Here is a 12634-nt window from a genome sequence, read left to right as displayed (position 1 = left end):
GTAGTAGTAAAAGCCAGCGGGTTTCAGGTATGGAACGGTGAAGGGGGGGGAACGGGGAAGTCATATTTTGCTGACTGCACGCTACACAAGGTAAATCAACCCGTGATTCACTTTATTATGATACTACTATATCAGGGGTCTCAAACTCGCGGCCCGCAGGCCAATTGCGGCCCGAGGGATGATATTTTGCGGCCCCCTACTTGACATCAAAGTTTAGTGTTAATGCGGCCCGCGCGCAACTGTTTGCCGAGTCGTTGCGCGAGAGTTGGACGTTTTATTTATTTTATCACTTGTAGGCTACCATAGCGCAGGCTCATGCCAGCAACGTTACGTTAGTGACTTGGTTGAAACGTGATTCCGGAGTGATATCAAGTAAAGTGGAAGGCAAATTCATCCTCGCTATCTCCTCTGACTGCGAGCAGTGCTCTGCATGTCCGGCTGCACTGCCACTGTCTGTCTGTGTCTGTGTCTGGTCCAATCACATTCAGCGTCCCGTCAGTGTTTTTCCCCCCTCACCCACATTCTGCGAATCAGAGGCAGAGTAGGGCGGGTCTTAAACAGTCTGAGTCAGAGCAGAGTTGACAGCGCATCTACAGTAAACTCGCTCCCAGTTTTATCTCCGTGAGATAAATGTAGCTACTAGCCTAGCTTCGCCAGCAGAAAAATATGGCATTTTCAAAGATGGTCAGTAAAAGAAAAGTCGACTGCAATTCAAAGGTGAATGGACTGAAAAATATGCGTTCATCCTGAGTCCCAGCACCAAACCAATGTGACTATATGCCAAGAAACGGTAGCTCTTGTGAAGGGTGGCAATTTGAAAATAATGTATGACTGAAGGGATGGAGACCATGTTTGAAGGCAAACAAAAGCAAATCCCCCTCAGATAGCACAGCAAACAGAATAACTGAAATACTGGCTGGTGATTTGATTAAACAGCTTTGTGATAGAATAAAAAAAAATGCACAGTGCATTTCGATAGCTGTGGATGAGTCCACTGACACCACTGAGAAGCCTATGTTCTGAAGAACCATTCATGTTCTGAAGAACTGTTCATGTTCTGAGATGTTATTGCTAAAGATTGAGAAGATTGGATCAGTTGTACTTTTTTTTTGAATACTTGAAACCCTTTTTTTGTGGAATTTTTTATGCGGCCCAGCCTCACCCAGACTCTACCTCCAGCGGCCCCCAGGTAAATTGAGTTTGAGACCCCTGTACTATATGAACTGTTTTAACATCAATAAAATAACCAAACGCGGTATCCTTGTGATTTCACTGGCAGCCGTAGAGCTGCCGCGGTATTGATGTTTTCCTTACCGCACGGATTTGCAAAATATTTCCTACCGCGCGGTTATTACCGCACGCACACAAAAAAAAGTTTGAATGCATTTTTTTTTTTTAGTAGTAGTCTACTTTTTATAGCATATAGCCTGCCTCTAGTCTAAATGTCGATCTTTAGAGGATGACTTTGCAGCATGAATATTGTTTGGGATTCGGCAAGCACGCATTAGTTATTGAAAGTGAAACACGGATTCCAAGTTTCCCCTCTGGTCGTGCGCCGTTCACTCGGTGTCGCGGGCAGGGGTGGTTACCCCCCCGACCCTTCCTTATTATTATTACTATAAAGTTACTACTTTATAATAAAGGCATTCGTTTTGTGGCATTACCATTATATAGTTATACGTTCAATAACATCAGCGTATTTACCGGACCATCTCAGTTCCTTTCTTTGCTCAGAGCGTGCTGAGTTGTCCCATTCTGCGGTCTGTTAATAAAGTTTTCAATCAGACAAGTGTATAGAACGAAGGGCTTTTATTATAACATTCGTTGCAGACAGTAAAATCATTATGTCTCGTTTAGTACTCCTGAGGAGCGATGGTAGTCCACTCCGGCGGGGAGTTAAAGCTAACGTTATTAGCCGTATTGTGATGAGCTCTGATCAATGGCTGACATTCAGGATGTAAAAAACTGCAGGGCGCTCCCAACGTGTGACGCGTCTCTCTTCTGACCAATCAGTGGTCTGCAATGTTTCACGTGACTTTTCTGGTACCCAATAGGGTCGCTTGGAACCTCGATAGAGAAGTAGGGTATATCTGCAGAGCCGCAAGCCCAACGAGAGGACTCAGAGGAGGGTACTTCATTATTATTATTATAAAAAACAGCGGTGATGCGGTATTCAGCCTACTCTGCGGTGGCCGTGATGTAACAGCGATACCGCGGTAATGCGGTAATCGCGGCAGCTCTACTGGCAGGTATAATTATTTCCCCGATTTAGTCTCTCGGTGACTACATAAATGTTTGGACAGTCGCCATACACCTGGTGAAAAACACCCATCACCCCTGGTGAAAATACACGTGGCACAAGCTAGTGCCGTCTTAAATACTTCGTTCGATGGGCATGGGATTCGAATATGAAAATAAAATTCAAATAAAAACTCTGCCTCTCTTTGTTAACTACAACAAGCAATGCTGTTTGTTATTTAAGATGAGGTCGGACTCGGCACTGACAGATTTGTGTTCATTGCGCTGCTTTTATAAAGCCTCAAATGACGGCTTACAATATTTCATGAAAGCAAAGTGTTTCATTTGTCTAAGATTTAAAAAGGTTTCAACTTTACAGCACTGACAAAGTGCTGTACAAGTCGCACAACATAAACAAATATATTATAATAATAATTAAAAAGTTTTATTTATAATTTATTTATTTTTTATCTCGAAGCTTCGAATTAAAATCGAATCTCGGCCCCGAAGCTTCGAATTCCCCCGAAGCGAAATAATTCAAAGGTCAGCCCTAGCACAAGCGCATCATGCACACAGGATACTGGTGTTCTGCATCCAGGGTGTGGTTACTGGCGGTGTCCTTCTGGATCTGCTCCTCCAGCCTCCCCACCTCCTCCTGGAGGTCCAGCAGGCCCTGGCTCACCTTCTCCTCGTTCTGGGCAAAACCTGAGAGAGGAGGAGAGAGCACAAGGACCGGTGTTAAACCCTTTCACTGTGACAATACAGAAGGTTAGCCCTTTACTATCACACAACCGACGGCGATGCAATAGTAAAGGGTTAACCTTCTGTCGTGTGGCAGTGAAAGGGTTAAAAAAGGGCATACCTCAGCAGCTGCACCTTTGTTTACATCATTAATTTGCGTCATATTTTTGTTGTATTTAGATTTAATTTGATTGATTACACCCCGTTTATTTTCCCGCACATTTTTATATTCAGATCGAGTTTTATATTTGCCTATATTTATCTCTTTCTTCTATTACCCTGCCCATACCTGTACCTCCCCTCCCCCGTTATGATGCCCAACAAGGGGATCAACAAAATAATATCTTATCCTAGAGAAAGACAAGACAGTGTCTGCATTGTGATTTAAAAAATAAATAATAATAATAATAATAATAATCTAAAATGGAAGAACACGTTAAAAAAAATCAATTGAATACAGTACTGTATTCAGGGTTCCCACACATTGAAAAATGGAATTCAAGGACTTTCAAGTAATTTTCCAAGCATTATTTTTCATTTAAAAAAAGGATACAATTCACTTTTAAATGCAGTTTTTTTTTTATAAAAAAATTAATAAAATCGGATCTAATATGTACATTTCCGACAATTAGTTACACTTTAGATCAGGGGTCAGCAACCTTTTTGACATGGAGTGCCTGTTTGAAATATAGTTGTAACTAGTGTGCCTCAACAATATTCCATGCATCGTAATTTTTTTCCCCTCATAATCAGGTCTTTTTAATGATAATTTTTACATTATTACATCATTATTATTATTGTTATTATTAACAATATTATTATGATGGTTGTATCAACCCTAAATCTGAGTCGGGGGGGAGGGGAATGCAATGCAGACAAACAGCTGCATACAGTGCAACCATTTCACTCACATTTGCCCATTAATTTTTGGACACATCACCCACCATTGGTGTGTGTACTGTACGTGTGCCGTCATAGCTCCACCTACAGGCCTAATGGAGAACACCAGGATGTGAATGGAGGGTGAATGTGAGGTATATCGTGTAAATAAGTTTTGATTGATCGCAAGACTACACTGTAAAAAAATATATAATAATAAGTTACCAGAACTTAAAAATATTGAGTTCAGTTACTGTGCATTAAGGTTTTCAGTTTTCAATCCATAATAAGTTAACAGAAAAATAAGTACACAACCACATTATTTCAACCTAATAAAACTATGTTTATTGTCATTGTTTTAAGAACACAAGTTGACTTGGTAATACTCACATTTTGAGTAAAAAAAATGGCTTTTAACATGTGCAATGTTCAATGAAATAGAAAAATAAATAATACAATTTGTTGATTAATCCCACTGGTCACAATGGTGACCGTAATAATGTTTTTGTTATAAGGCTCTGCAAATGTTACTGAATGATGTAGCAATGTATTTCCAGCTAAATTGAAATAATAAACAAATAAAGGGTCTCAATTAAATATGTGGTAGTAAAAAGAACCTGTGGGAGGATTTCAACAAGATAAATGCGACAACAGTGCATAATATTTCACTATAATATTTTTTTTGCCTAGGGTTGCCTAGGGTTGCCTACCCCTGCTTTAGATTAAAACAATTATATTTCTTGATTCAGATAAATGTTATCATGGAATGGATGAACAAAACGTTCAATGCGAATGGTTGATTTGAATTTCAAGCACTTCAAGGACCTTGTGTGAACCCTGTGCATTACTTGCCTGTTACTTGCTCGTTGGCAGCCATCTTTGTTTCCACGGGTCGCTCAATGTAGGCCTGCGTGTCGTCTCTCATTTGGCTGATTGTATGGTCAGCCTTGCTGCCCAGGATGAAGTCGTTGAGCGCCTTTGACGACTCCTCCAACTCCTGGAAGTTGTGTTGAGGTTGAGCCATGGTGGACGAAGAGGACCGCTACACGGACAACAAGACGCAGGGTTCCCACAGTCAGAGACATTGCAAAATGAAATTCAAGGACTTTCAAGTACTTTTCCAAGCATTATTTTTCATTTGAACCCTTTCACTGCCACACCATAGAAGGTTAACCATTTACCATCACACTACAGACTGTTTTAACCTGCTGTCGTGTGGCAGTGAACGGGTTAACCTTCTGTGTATTGTCGCAGTGAAAGGGTTAAAAGCACTTTTAAATGGATTTTTTTTATATAGAATTTGGATCCAATATTTATGGCTTAAAAACAATTTCCGACAATTAGTTATAACCTTAGATTAAAAAATTATATTTCTTGATTCAGAACAATTTTATCATGGATGAACAAACAAACTTTCAATGCGAATGGTTGATTTGAATTTCATTTTTCAATTACTTTAAGCACCTTGTTAAAAAAAATGGGCCGTTTAAGGAATTACATGCCTCGACTTTTTTTGGTAAAAGAAATCAAGCACTTTAAGCACTTCAAGGACCTTGTGCAAACCCTGAAGACGCTACACACGTCAAAACTAACGTTGCGAGTGGGAATCGAACGGGGAACCATCCGACTGCTCTACGTCCTGAGCCACTTTCACAATACGTGAACGTATTTAGAAACATTACTGTAACTGAGGGTTTACAAATCCCTGACTGTATTAAAGATTGTGATAGATTAAACCACTGCTAGTTATGTACTTTAATTACTGGCCAGACAGTACATCAAATATAGATGGTGAACACCCACAAGAACACGGCATTGACAAAGAAATAGTATTTGAGGGTAATTTATTATTATTAGGCAACGTTAGGTTACAGAATGAGAATTAGGGTTGCGCTTGTATGGCGAAGAATATACGTAAAGTCAGTCAATAGCATGAGTCACTAAGAATAGCAGGAATCCTACGATGGGTCTAAGTTGACACCACCTGTCGTATAGTAGCAACTAGATAGGGCAACACTGGTACCGACTGGAGACAATGGGTTCCCTCCGGGGGTGTAAGGCCTGGAGGGTAGAGGAATGTTCGGGTACTCTGTCTGATTCAATGAGGAATAAAGAGACTCCAGGTACAGGAGTCGGTCCTTGTAAATCCCTTGATCAGCAGCAAAGTAATAATTGTAATCCAAATGCTCGACAGCATTGATAACAGCTAGCCAGCCTCCGTCCACGAGGCTGGCCCGAGTTGTAATCCTCACGAGGTTGAATCCCAAACGATAGTGGAAATCAACGATGCTCTTCTCCGGGTACCACGTTCCAAATCAATATAATCCAACCAGTAATGGTTCTGCAATCGCCGACGCCGATTCTCCTGTGTACATGTCCAACGGTTCTCCGCCTAGGACTCCTCGGGTGTGGGCGACGTATTTAGGCCACACACCCTGGTTAGGTACACTAGCTAAAGACACGACGAACCGCTGGGTAATGCTACACACGAACGAACTGTGGCCGCACGATATACAATAAATGAACGACTATTCACTTCACATTAGATTAAGTCGAACTCAACGTTACTTCATTAAACTCTGACACTTTTACCATTCTATTCGCACGCGGTTCTCAATGCTCTGTTAGACGCAAGGTTGCTCACTTCACTGCACGTTGACTCGTGGTGAAGGTGGGTAAGGTACTGAACGAAGACACAAAGCTAAACACGGTGTGCGCACCTTGCGCTGTATTTATACTTAAGTGAATATCTAGTCCCAACCTCAGTCCTTGTCTGGTATCACTACGCTGACTCCGGGCCTTCAAATCTGAGCTACAGAGAAAAGCCTCCTTGATATACTCGACTTACAAAAAAGAACCTGTGGGAGGATTTCAACAAGATAAATGCGACAACAGTGCAAAATATTTCAAAGCAAACAAATAAAAAAAAGTATAATTTATTTTTAATGCTGCCCCCTGTGCCAATGAAAATGCCCCCGCATGCCTATGCAGGCACGCGTGCCTAGGGTTGCCTACCCCTACCTTATATTATAGGGGCTGCTACCTTATCATTTCAATGAGCTGTAGTTCAAGTTTTGCTTTGTCACATATAAGGTACATGTACATTACATTGGTTCTGTATGAGCCCCCTGAGATTGTGCTTCATACAGTAAAAAAAAAGTTATTAATACATAGGCCTGTTGCAATAAGCAATAAATCAATTTATCGCGCAATAATGAAAATGAATGCAATGATTTTGATGGGCGCAATTAATTGTTATTTGCGTGTTTGTTTTAATGAGGCGGGAACCAGTACCTCTTCGTGTGGGGAGGCGGGCCGCTGCCGTTACTACAGAGTACAGCACGGGAGCTCCTGTGAGCACCATGCGTATGTTGGGCAGTAGCAACGCTACATAGCTTAACTACATTTCTCAGTAGCGTGATGGTAGCGTCGCTCCTTTTGAACCAAGTAGCGTTCTTTGTAGTGTAGCTATTTTTAGACCCAAGTAGTGATGTAGCGTGAACAAACGCTATACGCTACTGCCCGGAGAAACTGGACTGCTAAATAAAGATTAAAGATCTAGTGTTGATGCTATGACGCTTCCTCCTCATCGTTGATTGCCTGTAGTAGCTGCATCTAACGTTAGTAGCTAACGTTAAAACTAACCTAAAGTTAGTTGTTCACCAACAATCTCAACATTTGTTTTATCAGTAGCTCAAAAACACAGAACCGGACGACACAAGTTGTCCGCTCATAGGTTCTGCTAGGATAATAACAACAATACTTCCGGTCGGTGGGTTTCAAAATAAAAGAGCAAAGTCTAAAACACCGGAAAAGACGTTTATTTTGTACAGCGTTTTCCTCCACGAGTACTCAAGTACATCATGTGATCAATCGATCTGTTTTTTTTTGCCCATCCCTAGTTTATCCTGTGCTGAAAAGTCTCCATTCCAATAGAGATAGTATATATTTGTGTTTATTTGATTATTGTTGAGCTATATTTTAATCGAGAGTAACTGGTAGTGTAGCTTACTACATTTTCCAAGTAGCTTGCCCATCACATAATCCGCGAGCCACAGTAAACAAACGCGAGCCACAGTTAGGGTGACCAGGTGTCCCGCTTTTGGTTGTATACTGCACAGCCATTTTACCTAATGTCCCACGTCCCGCATATTGAGAGGATGTCCCTCTTTTCGAAGCAAAAAATAAAAACATGGGTCTAAAAGCCCCTTCCTACAGTAAACGTAGCAACCCGCCTCTTGTCCACACACATTGCTCTGCTCGTTTTATCATTGCTCTCACGGAGATAAAACTGGGAACGAGGTTACTCTGCTTCTGACGCTACCTCATATCTGATTGGTTAGGTAGTAATTTAGGATATTTAAAATGTCTTCCAATGTTAAATAAAGGTTTATTGCACTTTGAAACGGTTTCCTTGCATTATTATGCTATTATCATTATATTAGTAAAAAAAAAAGTTGATTGAAAACTTTTGGGAAATACATTTCTCAAAAAAATTATTTCTCTCAAAACCGCAATAATATCACTTATCGCAATAATTTCTGGGACAATTAATCGCCCAGCAAAATGTGTTATCGTGACAGGCCTATTAATACAACACAAGGATTCAATGTCCCTGATGAGAGTAAACAAAAAAGGGAGTAGGGACCGCACTCGAGGAAAGTCGTTATTATTTTAATATGCACAATTTGTGCATATTAACCTGTAGGAGTCGCTGTTTACAACGACCAGATTACCACCCATCGACTCCCCTCCCGCTGACTGTCAATTGAGTCAGTATGACGGCCGGCCCAAGCCGGAGGCAACGCTGACAGCCGGATTCGATACCGGTGTCTCACGCGTTGGTGACGAGCGCTTAGACCGGTGCGCCGCCCCAAGAGATGCTATTCCTTAACACATTGAGTGCCAGCAGGGGGCGCCAGATTTAGCGCTTGAATGCCAGCCTTTTTGGACAGATTTTCCGATATTTCATGATTTTCACAGAGTTATTTCTATATTCCATATTATGGCTATGTGTCTAATACGCCTGTCGCTTATCAATGACTTGCTTGCAGTCAACATGTACAAAACGGATTGTTTTTTTCATCGGTACATTTCCGTTTTATACCGCTTTGAAAAACTGACGTTTTTGAAAATGTTCAAGGGGAAAAAATGATTCTGTGATAATAGCTCTTTAGTGGAATACACAAAACACGTTGTCATTATTCGGCCTATTCATGAATCGTTTTCAAATAAACGCTAGATTATCGATAGTATATGCACGCTAGAGAAGCGGGCTGAAAAATCGATTATTTCCTGGTCATCGCTAACGTCATACACAGACTGTCACGTACGTGGGTTGTTCATTATCATATAATGAAGCCATATATATATATAATAGCCATATATTTTAACACCATGTAACATCAGGGTAATATATTATTTGTGTTGTTTGCTATGTGTGGTGTTGTGTCATCTCCTAATCGCCTGTTTCTGTTCACAGATGCCACTCATCTCCCTGATTGGATTGGTTGCATCTGATTGGTGCACCTTCGAACAGGCAGTGGAGATGGGTGGTTAATAGAGTGGGAGATGACACACATCGGGGCACCTCATTCTCTGTCAGTTGCCAGTGATCAGAGGATTGGGAGGTTGCCATTGATTTGACCACTGTGTGTGGATACTCTGTGCTTTGTTTGCCACTGTGTGTGGACTTACCAGTAGCAGGATATATATATATATATATATTGTTGTTGTTGTGGGCCTTAGAGCCATATTCCTTCCTGCTTGGAAGTAAGCATCTATATATATATATATATATATCTGTTTGTATTGCTCTGGTGCTAAGTAATATACTATATATTATATCATATCCTATTATATTATATTAGCTCATATTGTATTATATATACATTATTAGTATTCTCCTTTACCTTACCTTGTCTGTTCTCCAATTACCTTTTTCCCTATTTGTTTATATGTTTGTGGGATTACTTCCCCATCTTAGCATAATAAATCAGTGGAGGTTTAAATCCCTACCCGGTACAATAAATATAATTTACTATTTTGGAACAACGCCTTGTGTTTATTTTCTTACCTGCCCGGGACTGCTTAACACTTTGGGTGCCGGGAAACGTCTTTTCACGTCTTTCCCGGCCATGCTCAAGGTGCCGAAGACGCTTTACAGCGTCTTTGATCTGTTTACATCTTTTTTCGATTTTCCCCGTCTGAACTTCACCGCCGAGCTTTTGGCAGAAAATTTGAACCGGAAACTGCATTTCCGCTCAAATTTCACTAGGTGGCAGTGTCCCCCTATTTTCTAACACTATCACAAGAGGGTGAATATTGTACCCCACAATGAATCTGGCATTTGATTGGCCAGCATACCTGGCCAATGTGACCACAGGTATAAAACGTTTGCGCGATCCCAGAATCGACGAGGTTTTGGAGGAGAGAGAGAGAGAGAGATAGATAGAGCGATAGAGAGAGAGAGATTGAGAGAGATATTTGAATTGAGATCAGCCTATAGTCTATATTTATAGTGTTATACAGTATAGTGGTAGTATCAGACTAATTGTAAGGTTTCAGCTGTGCTTTAGAAAGTACTTAGTCGTGCTAAGTAGTAGTACTATTGTGAGGGATTAGTGTGTAGTCTAGGTAGTCTATTTCAGTAGTAGTAATAGTAGTTTGATCAGTTAGTAGTTTCATTTAGATTATTAGATCAGTATGAAGAGACGTAGTGTAGGTAAGCGAGGGGACAATCCGGCGGCGGGTCGCTTTGTTCAGACGAAGCTGGCGTTTGGACCCGCGGTTGCTCAAGCAGCAGCAGCACCAACGTCTTTGGTAGCTCCAGCAGCAGCAGCACCAACATCTTTGGTAGCTTCGATCGGAGAGAGCCGTGAGACCGTTGCTGGGCCCAGCAACGCGTCTCGCCCCGGGACCGGCTCACCCCGACGCAGTTCGAGGAAGAGGAAGGCTGCGGTGGTCATATCTTCTTCATCCGAGTCAGGGGACAGCGATTCGACCGCCCACGAATCTGATGGGAGCGCCGATTGGGAACCACCAGGTAATTACACGGTCTTATATATATGTGTGTGTGTGTGAAACGTGTATTTGATGATTTACCTAACGCTTATTTGAATCATTGTATACTGTGACTATGTAACGTTAGTTCGCCAAACCAACGCCGATATGCATGTGTGTGTTTGTATGTGTGTGTGTGCTGTAATCAATGCTATCACGACTCTGCTATGTACACACATGCATGTTCAAATCGATATAGTTGATGACCATGTGCTGCTACACGTTAGCTTTAGGTTGCATGGCTTTAGGTTGCACGAATCTCGCACAGGATATTGCTTTTCATTTAAGCCATATTGTCGGGAAGGCTCGCTCCTGGGGGACACGGTCGTCGGTCTGCTTGGACGTCTGTCTGGGGCCGGCTATACGCTCTTTATGGACAACTTCTACAACTCGGTACGTATGTCCGCCAGGCTCCGACAGTTGAGGTCCGACGTCTGTGGTACCCTCAGGAAGCACCGGGGCGAGCCAGCCATCATCAAGAACGTGACCAAACGTGACATCGGTGTGGGGGAGCGCATTGCGGTCAACAACAAGGAGGTCCTGATCGTGGCATGGCGCGATAAGAGAATCGTGAAGACCATCAGCAGCTTCCACGAGGACACCATGGAAACAGCGATGGTGTGGAAGAAGCAGAAGAAGGGCAAAGCGCTGAGGGTGGAGATGCTCAAGCCATCATCAATCATGGAGTACAATAAATTCATGAACGGCGTCGATCAGCTGGATCAAAATATATCGTACTATCCGGTTACACGTAAGACTGGAAAGTGGACCAAAAAGTTTGTGATGTATCTGATCCAAATATGTATGTTCAACGCTTTTGTCTTGTAAAAAAAAAGCACCCACAAGGGCATTACTACAACCTCTTCCGGTTCACCAGGGCTGTGGCGCGGACCTACAGACGGTAAGGAGAAGAAGATTCCTGGGGTGACAGCGGAGATGGAGGCGGAGGCAGGGGAGGAGGCAGGGGGTGGGAATGAGGAGGAGGCAGGGGCTGAGCAGGTGGGGCGTGTCGACCCTAGGGCCCCACTGGGGGACCCGCAGAGCAGATTAGTGGGTGGCTTTGTGAAGCATGTAATGGTTGCATACAAAGCCACCCCCAAGAAAAAGCTACCGTGTAGGAAATGTCGTGTCTGCAGTAGGCGTGGCATCAGGAGTGAGACCAGATATTTTTGCACATCGTGCAAAGTCCCCCTGCATCGTGACAAATGCTTCACTCTGTACCACACAGAGGGATTTCTCTAAATAGTTTCTTTATTAGTTGTCATACAGAAGTACAGACTACTTCTAAATAATCCGGCACACAGAAGTACAGATTACTTCTAAATAATCCATCATTGTGTGATACAGACAGAACCATGTGTACCGGTACATAGTATAGCTAGCTGAGTGTAGTATAGTATAGTATAGTATATTGTAGTATAGTATAGTGTATGGGTAGTTGCACTGTTTTCTGTACAAGACAAATGCGTTGAACACATGTATTTGGGCCACGGTTGTCGATATTGCATAGGCATGTTTGGACCACTTGCAGATGAGACGTTATGTTAGCGATCTAGCTGTATCGACTCCATTCATAATTTGCATTGTGTGTGTATATCGTTTTTTTTTTAATCTTTTTCCCCCCTCATTTTTACCGTTTGCACAGAACCAATGGTTGCTGACAGTCACCCAGTTTATAAAAGTATATACTGTAGGTAACATACCACACTTTTCT

The 12634-nt window shown here is 42.1% G+C and overlaps 1 protein-coding gene across 1 annotated transcript in view; it reads right to left on the bottom strand.

The window, feature by feature from the left end:
- Nucleotides 1–12634, bottom strand: part of LOC311240720 (uncharacterized protein) — a 57775-nt gene that overhangs the window by 23861 nt on the left and 21280 nt on the right. Inside the window, exons 3-4 of the mRNA XM_084329294.1 lie at nucleotides 4711–4900; nucleotides 2820–2943 (exon numbers count right to left, since the gene is read on the bottom strand). Of these exons, the coding sequence (XP_084185420.1) occupies nucleotides 2820–2943; nucleotides 4711–4900 (314 nt within the window). The remainder of the gene's footprint in view (nucleotides 1–2819; nucleotides 2944–4710; nucleotides 4901–12634) is intronic.

This window comes from Notolepis coatsorum, assembly GCF_963971535.1.
Source record: "Notolepis coatsorum genome assembly, chromosome: 14".
Lineage (NCBI taxonomy): Eukaryota > Metazoa > Chordata > Actinopteri > Aulopiformes > Paralepididae > Notolepis > Notolepis coatsorum.
Note: the sequence above shows the minus strand (reverse complement) of the source record. Positions and strands in the feature narration are given on the sequence as shown.